This window comes from Terrapene carolina, unplaced genomic scaffold (assembly GCF_002925995.2).
Source record: "Terrapene carolina triunguis isolate 2854851 unplaced genomic scaffold, T_m_triunguis-2.0 Scaffold53, whole genome shotgun sequence".
Taxonomy (NCBI): Eukaryota; Metazoa; Chordata; order Testudines; family Emydidae; genus Terrapene; species Terrapene triunguis.
Genome location: NW_020664404.1, coordinates 19,079,729 through 19,099,728, shown reverse-complemented (window position 1 = coordinate 19,099,728; position 20,000 = coordinate 19,079,729). Strand labels below are relative to the sequence as shown.

General features: G+C 43.5%; 1 protein-coding gene across 2 annotated transcripts in view; it reads right to left on the bottom strand.

The window, feature by feature from the left end:
• CDH20 (cadherin 20) overlaps positions 1-20,000 on the bottom strand; it is a 53,335-nt gene that overhangs the window by 27,370 nt on the left and 5,965 nt on the right. Inside the window, exons 2-6 of one of the 2 annotated variants that reach the window (XM_024203501.2) lie at positions 18,038-18,332; positions 15,379-15,498; positions 13,279-13,446; positions 11,275-11,462; positions 3,008-3,261 (exon numbers count right to left, since the gene is read on the bottom strand). In XM_024203501.2, the coding sequence (XP_024059269.2) occupies positions 3,008-3,261; positions 11,275-11,462; positions 13,279-13,446; positions 15,379-15,498; positions 18,038-18,332 (1,025 nt within the window). The remainder of the gene's footprint in view (positions 1-3,007; positions 3,262-11,274; positions 11,463-13,278; positions 13,447-15,378; positions 15,499-18,037; positions 18,333-20,000) is intronic. The other variant, XM_026657331.1, reaches the window with a different exon arrangement.

Below are 20,000 nucleotides of genomic sequence, written 5' to 3'. Positions count from 1 at the left end.
CTTCCCTCTGAGAGGGACCCGCCGCCGAACAGCCCGACGTGCCGCCCCTTCCCCTTGGCCGCCCCAAGCACCTGCTTGCTGGGCTGGTGCCGGCCCTGGCAGAAGTGCATCCAGCCACTGCTGTGGAGGCAGTTCATCTGCCCCTCAGTACCATTCTGGCTCTGAGAGTCTTCAATGAGCCTATAATGTGTAATCATTTTTTGATTTCTATTTGCATCAATGATATCCTGCAGTAATGAGGTCTACAGATTCATTTTATGTTGTGTAAAAGAACATTTGGCCTTTGGAAGCAAAGACCACTTTTTCTGCAGTATTATGATGCTTTTCTGTAGGTGATAAATACCTTTAATTTTCACACTAAATTAAAGACTAGAGTAGACTCTTTCTGTCTGTCTGTCTGTCTTTGGGAAGTTGCTGATGTGTAATGTATAATGTGTAACTGTAATGTATATTGTTAATCTATTACAGCTATCTATCTAAGATAGACACTCCATCAAAAGCTATCACCAGGCACCAATCCAAGCACCATTCCTTAGATTATAGTTTAGACCCATTTCCACCACTGTTGGCCCAATCCACAGTGCTCTCATTGAACTGAATATGAGTTTATCCACTGACCTCAACAGAACCAGAATCAGGACCATTATTTTGAATTTTTTCTGCTTTACAATCAGCAGAACAAACATGCAAGACTGATTTTAAGACAGCATCATGCTGTATAGCACTGGCAATACAAAACACGGTAAAGCTATGCACTTGAGAAAGAAACAGCAATTATTTCCTCCAGAAAAAGCGAGAGAAGGGGAAAACAGGGTATTTTTTCTATTTTAAATAGAGATTTTTGAGGCATTAGATTTATGACCGAAATCTGCATGAGAGTTGCTGTATTTTTCTATAATAATCATTCTTGTAGGAGGTCTATAAAAAGATTTTTCCTATGACAGTTTAAGACCAGCTAGTATCAAAGTGAATATAGCCTTCTGATTAGTGGTTCAGCATTAATCAGTGATGTCACAAAGCACAGATGGAGGCTTTCTCCACACACTATCTCCGATTAATAACTAGTCTTCCATGCTCACTTCCATTGTACTGTTTTAATAATCTTCCTTAGTCACTCAGCAGTAATCAAGCCACATTTCCAGCAATCGGAGTCTCTCAGTGGGGGAGTCCAGATGCCAGAAGCTGGGAATAAGAGGATTTGAGCATTCCCATGTGTTTAGTGTGCCCTTCTGGCGCTTTAAATTTATTTTCAAATTTGAAAAAAAAAAGGCATTTTTGATTAAATTTTTTTTTTTTGGATTACAACCTTAGTTTCTGGTGGAATCATTTCTGATGCGTTGAGTGTATGTTTTTCTCCTCCTTTGATTTTGCACTACGAGGGCCAGATTCTCCCCAACCTTGCATCTTGTGCAGTCATTTACACCAGTGAGTGCAAGGATGGTGTAAAACACTACCATTCTGATTTTGCTCTCATTAGGCGTCGATGTAACTGGCCAAATGAGGTGCAAGGCAGTGGAGGAGCAATAATTGATTTCTACATCTTTATTTACCCAAATCACTCATATTTTGTTTCTCTCTGTGTATTTACAATGCAGGAGGAAAGGGAGGCTGCACACAAGAAAATGTGTATGTAAATACTGGAGCATATTTTTTATTGCGCCTGAATTTAAATAGGAGTACTTGTGGCACCTTAGAGACTAACAAATTTATTTGAGCATAAGCTTTCGTGGGCTACAGCCCACTTTTTGTTAGTCTCTAAGGTGCCACAAGTACTCCTGTTCTTTTTGCGGATACAGACTAACATGGCTGCTACTCTGAAACCTGAATTTAAATAGTTGTTCTTGCCTTGCTGTTTGTATTTTTTCCCCCCTTAAAAAGCTTGCTCTCAACTGAGTTAGCTGAAAAGTCCTGGGAAAAACTCAAAACTACAGTAAAAACATGCACATATATCTACCTTTTGTGTCTACAGATCTATTTTTTCACAAATGCACACGAACTTGTTTTCACTACAAAGCTGCAGCGTGTGGATGATGCCAGAAAATGATTAGAATGATAAGACCCTGAGGCAGAGAGAGCAGAATGACGTAGTTTGATTGATACTGAAGGAAAGACTAAGATGAGAAGCACAGAGCCGAATGAAGGATAGTCTCATAATCTAGTTAGGAGTTAGAAACATTTGACATGATGTAGGAAAAAGGAAAGCATACATCTTAGAGAGAGCCCTTCTAGGGGAAAATGGTGCACTAAGCAGAACAGGCTTTGTGTCTACCAGGTTCCCTCCTTATGTGAAGCCCATAAAGCCACATATAAGGATTTCACTGTCCCTTCAAAAATTGTAACAACTCAGCATCTAGCGTTCCTGCTGTGCTTCTCTGTAAAGATCCTGAAGCCAGGCAGCTGAGAAGCTGAACTTGCACAGAGGGAGGGAAACAATATAGCAACTGCTTGCATAGATCAGAGAAACTTTAAGGGTTATCCGCAGGTCTATGAAAATGCAATGAACCTGCAACTTTATGTAAGTTTCAACGCTGAATACATGAGATGGTCTCAAAGAACATTGGTCTTTTCTGGTAAGACTTGGCTGCCACTCTGGAAATGAGAGAGATAATCATGCAGCTCATTCTTTTGGTTCCTGGCTGAATTGTAGACATGAAGCTCCCGTGACTGTGAATGTAGTTTACCTTCCTTTATTGCTTATGGGAATATCTAGCTAAGCAGCTTGAATGTCACAATATATAATTGAGTGGTCCAGGCATATGTTATTAGCATGCACTCTATCTATTACAAATGTATTTGTATAGCTGAACTGTTGACAAAGATAGGTTGCATGTAACAATGTGCTTTGAAACAGAAGGGAAAAGAGAGAAGAGAATTGATTACCTACAACACACTATGAAGACAGATCTGCAATGGGGGTTTCAATTTACACCAGCTGAGTATCTGGCCTAAGACATACAGTAGAAAATCTCTGGATAACAAGAAAAGCTAAAAAAACACTATGAAAAACCTGATTGAGTTGTTGGTCACATCAGGGTCCCTGGCAGAAATAATTTGTATGGTAGTTCCAATCTCCACATCCTCAGGCACTTCCACAAAGTAGAAGCTAGGCTCAAACACCGGTGGCTCGTCCACATCCTCCACAATGATGTGCACAGTCGTGGTGTCTCGGAAGGGGCCCAGATTCAGGAAACGCATTTCCAGGTGGGGATTGGTGCCCTCTACTTTTAAAGTGTAGCTTTTCTTGCTCTCAAAACTTAAAGGCTGAGGAAGAGAAAAGGACTGTGTTAAGCCCGTTGAATTCATTGTGTTAGGCTGCAGCCTCCTGCGTGCCTAATATAAATGCTTCCCCCCTTTTTACTGCATCTCAGTATCTTTCCACAGATTTATCTCTATTACATGGTCAGTCTTTATGCCAAATACCGCGTCTAAATATTTTTAGTTGAAAATAAATCCTGAAGGGGCAATTGTATCAGGAACATTCTGTATTTAACTAAAAACCCAACAACTAAAGTGATGAGAGGAAGGGTTCTGTTTGAAACAACTGAAGGCCTGAAAATTGTTCACCCAATCAAGTGCTATCCATAAGTCTAGTGGAAGCAAAAGCAATTGCAAAGTTATAGTTAAAAGTTATAGGGGACCCTGCTGCAAATTTAATTTCCTGCAGTTCTAATAACTAAATGTTCACAAACCCTTAACATGTAGGGAATTTTACGGTGGAAAACAGATCAGTAGAATCCCCTTAATTGGTGCAGAGTCTGAGCAAAACAAACTTTGTGCCTATAATGCGATAGCCCAGTTTTCAGAGGCATACAGTGTACTGTAAAAAATCATGGATTTTATGGTATTTAGCCTGGTATTTTGTAACCTTCGAACCATGAAACTGCCTTGCATAGAGCAGATCATTAACCCACTTAATTCACTATAGAGGTGGAGCTGATTGAGGCTTGTACATCTATTCCCAACCTCTTGGAGCACTATTGACTTTCAATCTTTGTCATTCTTTTCTTTTTGACAACAGAACAAAATTAGATGGGTAGTGGAATTGTGAGAGGGCTGGGTGCCAGGGCACCTGGGAATCAGGCCTGAGTGTTTTCCACTGGAGTGCATTCAAGGAGAATGAAGGGGAAGGCCAGTTGTGGTAGGTATGTGGGAGGGCACCGCATAAATGGCAGAAGTTCTCCCAGACCCATAGGCAGCAGAGGTCATTGTGCACTCGCCCCCCACCACCAAGGTGGAAGTCAGTAGTTTGCTGTAATTGCTATCCTCTGCTGAGCCAGTTTGTGTCACCTTGTGCAGCACCGATGGTTCTTCGAGATGTGTCCCCCTATGGGTGCTCCACTCTAGGTGCATGTGCACCCCTGCGCCTCTAATCGGAGATTTTTGGGAGCAGTGACAGTTGAGCCCATGCATGTGCTCTCCCTCCCTCGTGGTCTGCCTCAAGGCTATGTAGCACTGCACGGGCAAACCCCCCTCACTTACTTCACCACCACAGAGCCCTATAGAGAATTCTGAAGTAGAGGGGCTGAGGGTGGGTTGTGGAGCAACCACAGGGGGACACGTCTCGAAGAACCATAGTTACTGCACAAGGTGAGTAACTTCCTCCTCTTCTTCGAGTAGTGTCCCTATGGGTGCTCCACTGTAGGTGACTCCTGAGCAGTACCCACCACTGGAGGCTGGGACTTTGGAGTGGAGTCTGTTACTACAGAGAGTACTGTGGAGTCAAAGATGGCATCGGCGGCCAAATCTTCAGTGATCGCATAATGTTCTGTGAACGTATGGGCTGAGGCCCAAGTCATTGCTCTACAGATTACCAAGATAGGAATGGGACCGAGGTAGAAATTGACCTCGTGGCATGCATATGGATTCTGGACAGCACCAGGTTGCGCCCTTGATAACTGTGATTAATGCAAGCAGAGACCCATTTGGATAGTCTTTGAACCGATATCAGAGCTTTTGGATCTTTCTGTGGATGAAAGGAAGAGTTTAGGGGATTTCCTAAAGTCCTTAGTCCAGTCCAAATAGAACGCTGGTGTCCTTCTAACATCTAGCAATTGCAGAATCGTCTCCCTGTTGTCACAATGTGGTTTTGGGAAAAAACAGGAAGATGGATCTGTTGATTCATATGGAAAGTGCAGAGAAAGTAGGGAGAAACTTGGGATATGTCTTTAGAGTTATTTTGTCTTTAAAAAAAGGCGGTGAATGGTGGGTGAGCCATCAGGGCCACTATTTCTCCTATGTGCCTAGCTGAGGCGATGGCAATTAGAAATGCTGTCTTCATGGACAGGTGTAAGAGAGAGCAAGTTGTCATGGACATAAAGGGAAGCCTAGTCAAAGCCCTGAGAACTAGATTAAGGTCCCAGGCTGGAACGGGTGGTGTCACATGCGGGAAGAGATTCCCAATGCCCTTAAGGAATCTACTCATCAACAGGTGAGCAAACACCAAGTATCTGTCTACCTGGCAGTGGAAAGCAATTTTCATGTGAGATGTACCTTAAGGGAGCTGAGTGAGAGTTTTGACCTCTTGAGGTCTAAAATATAGTGCAAAAGCAGAGGGAGGGAAGATGAGGTTGGGTCTATGTGTTTAGAATGACAATCTTGGAATCATTTCTATTTTGTAGGTAACTATGTCAAGTCGTCAACTTTTGGCTGTGTGGCAACATATCTTTCAGCTCATCAGAGCATTCTGCCTCTAAGCCTGGGAACTAAGAAGGAGCCCAGCCTGGAGGCAGAGGACCTGCAGGTTGGGGTGAAGGATCAGCCCATTGTATTGAAAGAGCAGGTGAGGAATGGGCCGAAGAGGAACAGGAGGGCATATTGCCATTTGTGGCAGTGTAACAGGGTTCACGACCCGCCCCTCTTCCTGGGGCCCACTTGCCTGCCCCAATAAGTTTGGAGAGGCTTCAGGGTTGTGCAACACCCGTGTCTTTATTTACTTATTGTTGTCCCACCACCAGTGTCCATCTATATACAAGCTTTACAGGTTTGATTACCTCCTTTACATGCAGAGTCAGCTTTCAGCTAGGAGGCTTCCAGCTCCCTCCCCGACTGACTTCTCCCTTGCTGCCCCCCTGCCTTCTGGCTCCCTCCCAGCCTTTATAGCCCTTGGCATGTCAGGCCAGCAGGTGTTGCCAATCTTCAGGCCGGCATTAGGCCTTTTCCATCAGCCCCGATCTGCTTCCCTTGATTGGAGCTGACCGGGCAGGGGCTAATTAGGTGCTTCTGCACCAGCAGCCTGCTACAGTCAGGTAAGGGAGCCAGACTTGTCACGGCCAGGAGGGGCAATCACAATAACTTGCTTTGTCTCATTGAATTTTCAACAGGACCTTGGATAGAAGAGGAAACTGGGAAAAGGCATACAAGAGGGCCCTCTCCACTATGATGGAGTTGGGCTGTAGATGTTGAAACAAAGTCTGTCTCTTTGTGCGGGATGTAGTATTTTCTTTTTAATTATTTTTATTTTTGGCTCTGTTGCTGGATGGTGCGATGGAGGCTGGTGTCTGCCAGATGACTTTGGTAGGATCTAGAATCGCCTCATTAATTGGGAGGGCAATTCTGAATGAGGAGGTGGTGTGCAACATATCCACCAACTTGTGACGTGTATCTGCCACCTCGTGTAGGGGAATCTGCATCTCATCTGCCACCCTCTTGGTAAGATCCAGAAAGTTTTTAAAATCATAGATTCTAGGACTGGAAGGGACCTTGAGAGGTCATTGAGTCCAGTCCCCTGCCCTCATGGCAGGACCAAATACTGTCTAGACCATCCTTGATAGACATTTATCTAACCTACTCTTAAATATCTCCAGAGATTCCACAACCTCCCTAGGCAATTTATTCCAGTGTTTAACCACCCTGACAGGAACTTTTTCCTAATGTCCAACCTAAACCTCCCTTGCTGCAGTTTAAGCCCATTGCTTCTCGTTCTATCCTTAGAGGCTAGATATTGAACAGAGCTGGTCCCAAAACAGACCGCTGCGGAACCCCACTTGTTATACCTTTCCAGCAGGATTGGGAACCATTAATAACTACTCTTTGATTACGGTGATGGGCGGGGGGGAAGCAGTACAGCCTCATCTGGTGGAGATGAGGAGAAGTGTGCTGGAGGGGTAGCTTCAAGTCCTTCCTGTTCTGAAAAAGCTTCCTCCTCCCCTGGGTCAGGGGCTCTGGAAGACCATCTGGATGGCCACGATGTGTGTACACATCGCCCAAGGATTGCAATATAGCCATGGGAGAGTGGGGGAAGGAGGGCGGGCATGGGCGGTGGGCTTACCCCAGGGTTTGTGGGTTGGCTCAATGGAAGTGGGGAGGACCCTTGTATTGTAACTGTGGGCCACGATGAGGGGGCCAGGGAAATGACCTTCTCCTGGCCACTGTCAGACTCGTCACTGGGTAAGAGTGGCGCTGACTAGAGTATTGGCGGTACGTGGCCTGGTGCCAAGAGCGATTCCAACTGCTAGGATGTGCTCGGTACCAGGGCCCTGGTACTGAGTAATGGGGATTGCAGTTCTTCACCAACCATCAGGTCTCTAGGGTACCAGAGACCATGGAGTACCCTGGGCTCATTCGGTACCATGGCGAAGTGTCCATGGTACTTTGTTGGTACCGATGGTTGAGAGCACTCCCTAGATGAGTTTTGTTGCACCCAGTACAGAAAGTTTTGTCGATGCTACCCTTTTAGAGATGGTACGTTAATTGTCTTTCCCTGGGTACCAGGGTCACAGGTCTCCAGCGTACCAGAGCTCATGTGGTACTATGGGCTCACTTGGTACTGCAGAGGCGTGTGTGTGGTATGCTGTCAGTACTGATAGTTGGGAAGGTGCAGAGCACTCCTTAGATGGGAGTTTTGTCGCACCTGGTAACAAAAGGTTTCTCTGTGCCGCTCTTTTAGAGACAGTACAGTATTGTCTGTCTCCTTAGGGGGCGGTACCATTGCCTCAGAGCCTGACTGCCAGAGGTGGTGCCGCCAGCCGGTGCCGCACAGCAGAGCTCATAGTGGAGGCCTCCTTCTGGGTACCGTGCTACTGGTGCTGTCAGTACCCAGGTGGCTGCACTGGGGAGCCCCTCTGGCTGGCCAACTACTTGGGGCCCTTTTTATGAGCCTTTACCGGGGGAGTCGGCTGGCTTTTCCCATGACTCTATGCCCTTTGATCCGAGGTCAGCACCGGAGTCCCCTGGAGACTGAAGTGCCTTCTCCATAAGGGGGAGTTTTAACTTCAGCTCTGAGTTCCTGCTAGATGGCTACTTTAGCTGTGGCAGGTGAAGCACTTCTGTGAGTGTGTCTGGCCGTTACAGGAATCGAGTCCTTGCAGGAGAGGCACCTCTTGGAGCAGGGAGAGCCAGGCACGCCTCTGGGCGGGGGGCTCTCATCCGCTGCAGTGAGGAATGCAGAAAAAAGTCCTCTTTACTCCTCTTCTTCTTTTCCTTCTTTTTTTTAAACTGAAAAAACACAGGGTCTACTAAACGCCAGCAGGAGGGGCAGGGGAAATGCCCCCAGACAGGGCAGGAAACAAACGTTCTCTTCTCTCTCTCTCTCTCTCATTTTTTAATCCCAAAAGAGTAAAGAAAAGGAAACACTAACTATTAAGTAGAACAAAAGAAACAAAAACAACTACCTATGCTAATGATGCAGATAAGGAAAGGATGACTGCTCACTCTGTTCGAGGCCAAGGGCGGTGGAGAAGGAAGTGAGCGGGGTTTGCCTGCGCAGTGGTAGAGAGCCTCGAGGGAGGGCACATGCTCAGGGTCAACGGACACTGCTACCCAAAATCTCCGATTAGAGGTGCAAGAGCGCACTTACACCTACAGTGGAGCACCCATAGGGACAGTCCTCAAAGCAGAACTACTTTCTCACACAAGGGGAGTCAGAGCCAGGAGCTCCGCTTTCCAGCTGAGAAGACAGATCCACCTACTTAGAGATGCTGAACTCACTAAAGTTTGAAATGCTTTGAGGTCTTTGGATGGAAGGAGCTATAGAAATACAAAGTATTAGACTATTTGCTGACTCAAGCTATCTACTAGCAAGCCAGTAGGAGGCAGGATGGAGAAGGAACAGTCAGAGTAGGGGGAAGGTAGCTGGTGAGAAGCTGTTCCCCAGGTGGCTTTTAGATCAAAGTGTCATGGAGCTAACTCCAGAAGTCCTGCAAACCCTGTGATCTTACGCTAGTGACCAGCTCCATTGTCTATTTATTTCATTGCTCCTCATCACTGTTGTATCAAGTAGCTCATTACTGAGGCCTGGTCACACAGTCTTTATTTGGCAAAACTCCAATTGAAGCCAATGGTAATTTTGCCAAGTAAAGGTTTAAGCAAGGACATTAGGATTTGGCCCTTTTCTCTGTTCATATGGATCATCTGGTTTTCAGTGAAGTTCTCGGGCCAGAAAGAATGTCTATTCTAACACGATTTCCAGACCAGTTTTACAGATCGAAGAAGTTCAGCTAATTTTTGGTACATTTGAGAAATTATCTGGATTGAACTGGCACGCCAGACTTTTTAAGATTTACCCATAGCTACTTTTTAATCCAGTTTTACAGCTGGATTGTTGCACACTTGCTCAATGTCTCTGCATGCATCAATGGCTGTCGGCATTACAACAGTTTAGGATTTTTTTTAGCTCCCAATCCTTTGCCCCAGACACTGGACTCACTTGACATCATGAAATTACTATTTAATTGACTCCAAAGTTTAGGTTGCACTACAGATATGTTAGCCTTTGAGTCTGTTAATAGTGTGACAGGAAAACTAAATCCTTTTGTTTTTGTTTGTTAATATAGACTGACTACATACTGTTTAGTAGAGATGGGTCCAAAACAAAAATCACAGAGCTGAATTCTGGGTACAAACTTTGTAGCTCTACAGAACAAGCAAAACACACAGTTTGTCACTTCTGCTGCCCTTGGGGGTTTGAAATTTTGATCTGAATGAGAACTTTTCCAAAATGGGGTGTGGCTATACACAAATTAATAATCTTATAAAATACCATAGGCACACACAGTTATACAAACATATAAACTCTGGTAGCCTAGAATGAGATGTACCTGACCGTGTTGGTGTTAGATATTCTTCTCATTTGGTATGTTCTACAATGCATCTTTTATAGTACTGCATACTTATGCTTAAATGCTTTGCTGAATCTTGGCCTAAAGAACTAGAGTAGTGGTTCTCAGCTGGAGGTACGCAGAAGTCTTCCAGGGGGTGCATCAGCTCATCTATATATTTGCCTAGTTTTACAACAGACTATGTATAAAGCACTAGCAAAGTCAATACAAACTAAAATTTCATACAATGACTTGTTTATACTGCTCAATAGACACTATATACTGAAATGTAAGTACAATATTTACATTCCAATTGATTTATTTTATAATTATAGGGTAAAAATGAGAAAGGAAGCCATTTTTCAGTAATAGTGTGCTGTGACACTTCTGTATTTTTATGTCTGATTTTGTAAGCGAGTAGTTTTTAAGTGAGGTGAAACTTGGGGTACGCAAGAAAATCAGACTCCTGAAAGGGGGACAGTAATCTGGAAAGGTAGAGGATCAAATCCATCCTGTGTGTCACTCCATTTTAGTGGATGATTTTGGCTTAGGCTATTCAAACAGAGTCTGTATTTCATTATGAGTGTACTAGATATGCCTAGGAAAAGGTATAACAATAGGTATAACAATTCAGAATCTAGAAAGAGAGTTCAACAACTAACATTTATATAAAATTATAGAATAAATATCCTGCAGGAGATACTCTAAGCAAAATACTATATTCCTTTCTGTGTAGCCTGCGGTACAAAATACTAGCAATTTCACAGCTGCCATTTTAAAGTAGAGCTTCTAATTAGCATTTATGGATCTTCATGCAGCAATTAAAAAAACTGCCTGGTTTTTATTGGTTTATAAATAATTCTTCGGCTTGCTTTATTATTGTTTATGGGACACCAGCATGAAAAATGTCTACAGTTCAAATGCAAATATTGATCACATCACTCACACTGTTGTGTAATTAAGCTACAAAGGTTATTTACATGGATAAATACTGAACTGGGACATTTATGTACATATTTATTTATATCACTGTACCCTCTTTTTAAGGTTTTTTCCTGAGAATACAGCCCGTTTTCATATTTTAGCAAAGCGTGTTAAAGAAATGGTGTTTCATAACAGGAAAGAAGCTATTGTCATGTAATGGGAACCAAGTTACAGTAGCTATAACAGAATATTGCACCCATGAAATGTAACCGGAACTATTAGCTGTATAAATGGATATAAAAAGAAAACTTACTACCTTTCTCACAGTTATGATGCCAACTTGGTAATTAGGATCAGTGTTAATGTCAAAGACATCCAGTCCATCTCCATCTACAAAGCTGTATTTCATTTCAGCATTAATGCCTTCATCCAGGTCTTTAGCAACAACACGGCCCACAGTGGAGCTGACTGGAGCGGACTCCAGCACACTCATCTGATAATGTTCTGGCAAGAGAAGTGGAGGGGGAGGGGGAAAAAAACATGACTGGAACAAAAACTGTACAGGAATTCAGAGGACTGGCCACAGTCAACAAATCCAGCAGTCTGAAGAGAGGTCCAGTTAAAGGTTCTTTTTTCCAGGCTGAAAAGCAAAGGGTCATCTCCATTTAGGAAGCCATCACTAATTTGGATTTGCCTTGCTGAGTTTCAGTAAGCTGCCTGTTGGTGGCATATTTAAGTGATTTTCATCAAAACACCAGTGCTTCCAATGGCAACTCAAAATGAAATGAGAGCAGAATTAGTGCATAACTGATCTGCTTTAACAGCAGGCCTGGGGAAAGAGAGAACTGCAATTTAATAACGTAGGTTTCTTTTTTTTAAAAAAAGCACAAATACTGTGCTTATGATATTATCTGCCACCCTAGCTCAGCTCCATGCTTGAACAAGCTCTCTTAACTATACCATTTATTTAACTCCATCCTAAAGGACAGCATCAATGATGGGGCCTGATGTCATTTATTACCATTTTTCCTAATCCATAGGATTGACACCAAGTCTCTCCACTTGATGTTGTTTTAAAAATAGAAATAACATCAATAACATGCATCAAGTCAGACTTGATTAACAAGGGGAAGAGGAGGAAGAAAATAAAAAGCAATATGCAGTGATGGTTTTGCTGGAGGGTGCTCTCAGCTGAGTTCGGTTTTAGCAAATCAGGCTATGTAAAGGGAGGAGGAGAAAAGGAACAGACAAAAGTGCTGAAAACATTAAAAATAACTAGAATATCAGGCTGTTAGTCTAAGAAAATATGGGCATTGCTCAAGCCACTGAAGTTAAAGGGAGTCTTTCCATTGACTTCAATGGACTTTGCTTAGGATCAGGCCATTAGGGGATGGATTTAGAGAAGGGCATAATGAGCCAAATCTTGCTTTGAGTTACACCCGTGTAAATCCAAACTAACCTTTTTGAAATCATCATATGCCTTAGACTTTAAATAATCTTTTGGTGAGTTCAGTTGAATTTTTACTGGGGAACAGTCTGCCAGCAAAACTATTCCATACTATTCAGCACAAACAACAGACTCTCAAAGAGGAGAGGCTAAACTCAATTGCTGAATTAAATCCCTTTCTCTCTCCTCCTCCCAACCCTTGAGACAGACATCCTTCCATGCTAAGGATGAGAAAACAAACAAAGTAGTACATGGAAACCCACTTGCCAAAGGCCTGCAGTATCTAATCTAGGGATAAAGGAATGCCACTGATTTCCTAAATTTAAAAAGGAAAAACAAAACCATAAAAACCAAAAATAAATAGGTTTAAAAAAAGGGGGGGGGGCAGGGATACAGCTGGTCGAGAATTTTTTTTATTTTTTGGCTTGGAAAATGTCAATTTGTCTAAACTAAAACTGTTTGCGGGAAAGGGTCAGTTTTGACAAATATTCTGATTAAAACTTTTTTTTGAAAAATTTTGAAATGTCAAAATGGGATGCTTTTTTCAATTTGAAAAAAACCTTTTCATTAAAATAAGATTTTAAAATGTCTACATCAATACATGTTTTGAAATTATTGAAACAATAACAAGATCTGATATTTGTTTTGGATCATCAGTTCTCAGAATTTTTTTGAGATTTTGACTTTTCATCCTGTTTTGAGACAGTAAAAAATTTCAAAAATGCTAAGGGGGATAGGAAAATTGTTTTGTGCCCTACTCTAGTCATGGGTTGATTCCATTTGAAAAGGTCAAAGTAAGTGCAGATATTCATCATGCAAGTATTTCAACCCATCTTCCCTCTTCAGTAACATTGTAATGCAGCAGATACTCACTCTGTGGAAATCTGGGTGGATTGTCATTGACATCAGAGAGGGTGATGTTGACTGTGGTTGTCCCAGCTAATCCTCCCAGCTGTCCACCCATATCCTTGGCCTGGATAATCACTTCATAATAGTCTTTTGCTTCTCTGTCCATGTTCATTAGAGCTGTCCTAATTAAGCCTGTAAGATTTTTTTTTAATAGGTTTTAGGACAGAAAAGAAATCCTGGTTAAACAATATGCAAAACAGGACAGAGCTGGTTTTAATAAAAAACAAACAAACACAGTTGCTTCTAATTTAAAAGAATGGGGTCAGACTATGCTCTCAATCACACTAGTGTAGATCTAGAGTGATTCAAATGAAGCCAATGGAGTTCATTCACATCAACTCCAGTGTAAATGAGAACAGAATTTGGCCCTCAGTCTCCATTTTGTCTCCTGTGGATATTCTATTAAGAAAGACTGGTAGTTTATTTTGTAATTTACATCTCAGGGTTGGGAGGACAGAAATTGCTATTGGTAATCACGCAAAAATCCACAGTTCAATGCAGTCTACTTTCTTCTATGGTAACATTACTGAAAAAGAACATGAGGTGGCAGCAATACTTCTCTTATAGAGTCTGCAAAGAGCCATCCGATGCAATCACTGCCTTTGCTGACTCACTAAAGCAGATTGTTGCTTTCGCTTATAAAAGCAGGAACTCACAAGGCTATAGCTCTCTGGACTTTTAGATCCTTAGCTCTCTCTTGGTCTCCTGCTTCAGGGATTCTGGTAGTGTAACTGACCTCTTCTTTATTTAGGCTATTCTCATCCGCACCTCAGCACCCCTTCCCTTCTTAAGGCTTTAAAGTCTTTTTCTCTTTTCTTTTTTTTATACCTGACTGCCCTTGCTGAATTCTACGTACTTTTAGTGGTTACTTTTAGCAGACACACTATGTGTGGGGCTTAACAAAACAGCACTAAAATGATATTGCAGCGGCAACTATCATCCTATATACTAAGAAAGAAATAGAAACGAATGCACACAATTCACAAGTGCACTGTTTAAATGTTGCCACCTGCAGTTTTTATGAGCCTGATTCTGCAAGAAGTTGAGCACTGCCCATTAAGTGCTGTGGATCTTCAATTCCCACTGGAATGTGAAAGTACTTAGCATTGCAAAATGGTTCCTGTGTGTGTGAATACTTTATAGACTGTGTCCCCTCTCTGCCCCTTAATACAGCAAATGTCCTCACTTCACCCTCTTAGAAATCTTTAAGTATCTGAAAACAAAAATGATTAAGGGCTTACTCATTCTATGGTTTATAACCCGAATACTAAATAAATAGCTCTGTTTTGTCTATGTATAATAGGGCTCAGGAAAGAACAAACCGTATCTAAGTTTCTTCTTGGATAATGGACATATTTCATGTACTGGTAACTTTTAAAAGTGAGTTATATGGTATTTCTTTTTATTTTGTTCTCCTAGGGTTTAACAATAAATATCCTTTCATGAGTTTCTGACCTTAACACTACAGTTGGCCCCTTGGAGTTGTCAAAAAAATGTACGATTCCTCCTATGATAGACATTATGTGGGTGTGTGTCATATGCAGCGTCCCGTACATAAATCTAGGACTCTTAATAAATAAACCCTTAGATAGGACTAGTTCAGCTAACTGCATTTGTTTGCTTCTACTTTCTTAGCTTCATTAGTATTAAGATTTTTTTACATGTGGATTTGTGAACAACCAGATCTGCTGAAGACTTCATTGAAATGATAGTCTACAAGAATGGTAACAGTACAAAATAAAGCCGACTCCATCAATGCAGAATTTGGTAATTTAGAGGAATATGCTACTGCAGAGGGCATATTCTTGCTCTGAAGATCTCTATTGCAATGATGCTTAACCTCCAACATAAAACTGTTATATCCTGGCTCTTATATATAGAAATAAGAGTTGGATAGTGTGTTTTGTCTTTTAACTTTCTTTCTGCCCCAATAGTTTTGCTCTCCTGTGTCCATCTGGTGTTTAATACAAACTGGGTGTTTCCTTGAGGAAGAACGTGGTCCATAATGAATGAAAGCTAAGAGAAGTCATACTTTTTGACTGATTCCTTGTTGAAATGAAATACCTGTTCTGGAGTCCACAGAGAAATATGGTTGCCCCTGGAGAATACTGTAGACTACTCTGGCACTGTTCCCATAGGTTGGATCATCAGCATCTGTTGCTGTCACCTGGATAACAGAGGTGCCTGAAAAAAACAAAACAAAACAAAAAACACAACGGGGTAGACCCTTATTAAATTCATAACTGGGAAGAAAGAAAACAGTTCTAACAAGTTTTAATCCATAACAACTGTTCTATTATATTGGATCTCATAGTGTCATGGATTACAAGGCCAGAAGGGAACACTGTGAGTATCCTAGTCTGACCTCTAGTATAACACAGGCCATAGAACTTTCCCAAAATAATTCCTAGAGCAGATCTTTTAGAAAAATATCCAGTCTTGATTTAAAAATTATCAATGATGGAGGATCCACCATGAACCTTGGTAAACTATTCCAATGGTTAATTACCCTCACTGTTAAAAAATTATGACTTATTTCTAGTCTGAATTTGTCTAGCTTCAACTTCTAACCTGTGGATCATGTTATAACTTTCTCTCGATTGAAAAGCCCATTATTAAATATTTGTTCCCCATATAGATACTTATAGACTGAAATCAAGTCACCCCTTAACCTTCTCTTTGTTGAGGTAAGTAGATCGAGCTCCTTGAGTCAATTATAAAGCATGTCTCCCAATTCTTTAAGCATTCTTGTGGCTTTTCTCTGAACCCTCTCCCATTTTTCAATATCCTTCTTGAATCGTGGACACCAGAACTGGATACAGTATTCCAGCAAATATGGAAATAAAATAAGCTCTGCCACTGGAGATTCCCCTGTTTATTCATCCCAGGATCACATTAGCTCTTTTGGCTGCAGTGTCACACTGGGATCTGATGTTCAGCTGATTATCTCCCCCCCAACCCCAATCCTTTTCAGAGTCACTGATTCCCAGGATAGAGTTCCTCATCCTGCATCCCCTAAATATGGCCTGCATTCTTTGTTCCTAGATGTATACATTTACATTTAGCCATACTAAAATCCATACTGTTTTCTTGCACCCAGTTTACCAAGCAATCCAGATCGCTCTGAATCAGTGACCTGTCCTTTTTCATTATGTACCACTTCCTCAATTTTTGTGTCATTTACAAACTTTATCAGTGATGCTTTTATGTTTTCTTCCAGGTCACTGATAAAAAAAAATGTTAAATAGTGTAAGGCCAAGAACCGATCCTGGCAGGACCCCACTGAAAACAAATCTGTTAGATGATGATTCCCCATTTACAATTACATTTTGAGACCTATCAGTTAGCCAGTTTTTAATTCACTTAATGTGTGCCATTGTAGTGAGGCGCCATGGCCTCCCTCGGAGATTGACCCCTATCCACCTTCTGGTGTGTGGAACCAGGACATCTGCACCAACCCCACCAGAAGCAGAGGGGAGGGACAGGAAGCATAAAAGGCAAGCCCTGCAGCTCAGCTGGGCTGGAGCCACCAGAGGAGACAGATGACTCCCGCCTGCTGCTGGAGCTTGAAGAGGATCCAGCTTCCCGCTGCTAGGAATGTTGAGGAATTGCTGGGCCTGCCGTTAGCCATGTACCCTGGCGAGACAGAGGATGAACCCGAGACACAGGCACACCATGCGGGGAATGTAGGAAGTAGCCCAGGGACACCAGACTGTAGTCCGGTTGTCTTGTTGCCTGAATCCAAGTCAGCATATTTTGGCTAAATTCCAACTGACCCAGTGGCAGAACACTCCACCACTCTTAGGGCCCTGGGCTGGGACCCGGTGAAGTAGGGTGGGCCCAGGTCCCCCTAGTACCCTTTGCTGCCAGCCTCCCCACCTTACAGTAAAAGGCCTGTGTTTGCCTGCCATCTGCAGAGCTAGGATGTCAGACTGTTTGGTGCTCCACCCTGCCTGAGGGCCAGTGCCCCTACACTGTGTGGTGCTCTGCTCTGCCTGTAAGCACACAATAGATAATTTATCTTGCAGTATTTCTTTGTCAGCATTATGCCACCACAAAACAATTGTTTCTTCCAAGGAAATGAAAAATTGACAAAATTGGAAAAAAATGCTTTCCATGTTTACTAGAATTTTACATAGAAAGGTGTTTTCCTGTTTTGCTCAGGTTCCAGGAAGCCTCCTGTTTGCATTCTGACTGTACTGCAAAAAATATCCAATAAATTCTTCTTCGATCCCACTCTTTCTAACAGCATAAAACACATTGGGTCAGATGTTTGGGTCCACTGAGCTAAGTTTGGTGCAGGACCAGAAAGGAATGGAAGTCAAAGGTGGCTTAAAGCTAGCTTTGCACAGCTTCAATCCTGAGGGCAATTCCGACTTCTGGTATAAGCTAGATCAGAGGTGCTCTAACCTTCGCTGACTCATAGTGAGTGTCCAAGAGATCATTACACACATATAGATTGTTAGAGCACAGTACATTCAAGCTATGCCCTTCCCTGCCCCCATCTTTCCACTGACATGCCTCCTATGCTGGGTGGGACCAGCAACTGCTGATGTAGACCAAGTACACTTGCTTGCAGCAGCCGGAGATGTTCTAGAGAAGCTTTTTCCCATGCTGCAGAACAAAGAACCCAAAGTAGAGGCCAAAAACTTAGGTAATTTATGTATTGGTGATTAATTATAATTTGCTCATAATGAAAATTATGTTCTTAAAGCCACCTTACCTACTGGTGACATTTCTGGAACTGAGGCTATATAAGGTCCATCCAGGAACTTGGGTTCATTGTCATTGATGTCTTGGATTTTGATGATGAACTCTGATTCTGGTTCCATTGGCCTGCCTGTCCGTCTGTCCAGAGCCTGAGCCCTCAGGGTATACTGGGATCTCTCCTCTCGGTCCAATCGCTGAATGGCATGAATGTCCCCAGTGGTATCATCAATTGTAAATACAATGCCAGCGCCTTCTCCTGAGAGAATGTACTTGATTGATCCATCTCCTCTGTCCATATCGGAATGGAGCTGCAAAAAGTAACACAATCTACTCAAGACACAAGCATGGAGTGTATGTGGTGAACACCACTATGAAAATTAATTTTCAGAACATTTTAGTCTCCCTATTGAAATTCATCTACTGGTTTTAGAAACTTTTTTGTTGTTGTTTAATATGGAAGGATGCAAATAATTCATATAGCAGAAGTGCAAAGTTGAGGTTAACCTCCACCCATTTCTACCCCCAAATCTGTACTGTGGAAAAAGGAGGAGGCAACCAAAACAAGAATGCTCTTGAGGTTTGATTCAAAGCTCTTAGAAGTCTGTGGGAGTCTTTCTGTTGACTTCAATGGGCTTCAGATAAGGCCCATACTCAGCGAAGGCAATGGTCCCCAAACTTTTCAGGGTCATGCTGCTCCCTACCCCTGTCCATGCCCCCCACCCTCTGAGCTGGGCCGGGAAGTGGACGGGGGTCAGGGTGCTGAGGCTGGGGCCACAGCTGGGGGTATTTCTAGTCGCACAAAATCGAACACCCTAGTCTCCTCCTTCCCCCTACATTCCCCCTCATTCGGTGGCTCGCTCTCATTCACCCTCACTCACTTTCACTTGGCTGGGGCAGGGGGTTGGCGTGCAGGAGGGGGCTCCAGGCTGAGGCCAAGGGATTCAAAGTGTGGGAGGGGGCTGTGGGTTGAGGCAGGGGCTTGGGGTGTGTTGGGGGGGCTCTGGGCTGGGGCCAGGGATGAGGGGTTTGGGGTGCAGGAGGGTGCTCTGAGTTTGGGGGGGGCTCAGGGCTGGAGCAGGGAATTGGGGCGCAATCTTAACTCAGGCAGCTCCCGGTCAGCGGTGCAGCGGGATAAGGCAGGCTGCCCGCCTGTCCTGGCACTGCACTGCGTGTGCCCCGGAAGCAGCCAGCAGGTCTGGGTCCTAGGTGGGGGGCCAGGAGGCTCCACACACTGCTGTCGCCTGCAGGCACCATCCCCACAGCTCCCATTGGCCAGTGCTCGGTGCGGGGGCAGCGCGTGGAGCCCCATGGCCCCCCTGCTTAGGAACCAGACATTCTGGCCGCTTCCAGAGCGCAGCGTGGTGCCAGCCAGGACAGATAGGGACTAACCTGACTTAGCACCACCAACCGGACTTTTAACAGCCTGGTCGGCAGTGCTGACCGGAGCTGCCAGGGTCCCTTTGAGGGATGGGTGGGTCTGGGGCCAGGGCCAGGTGCAGAGCTGCTGCTGGCAGGAGGCCAGGGGTGAGACTGGGAGCTGAGGCTGGGGCTGGGACCAGAGCAAGACTGGGTTGTGCTCCCTCTCCGCCCCACATGGAGGCTGACCTGGGCTCCGCTGCACCCCCATGAATGTTCCTCTGCGACCCCTAGAGAGGCACACCCCACAGTTTGGGGACCTCTGAGCTAAAGCTTGGGAAAAGATAAGGACAAAAAACGTTCAGAATGTCTTTACACTTTCTAAAGAGGATTAAAAGGAATGAGACTGTCTCTTATAAAATACACCATGGGCAAAAGAAGTACTGGACTAGAGAGAAAATACAGTAAGGGCTTGTCTATAAAGCAAGTATCAGAGGGGTAGCCATGTTAGTCTGGATCTGTAAAAAGCAACAGAGAGTCCTGTGGCACCTTTAAGACTAACAGATGTATTGGAGCATAAGCTTTCGTGGGTGAATGCCCACTTCGTCGGATGCATCCGA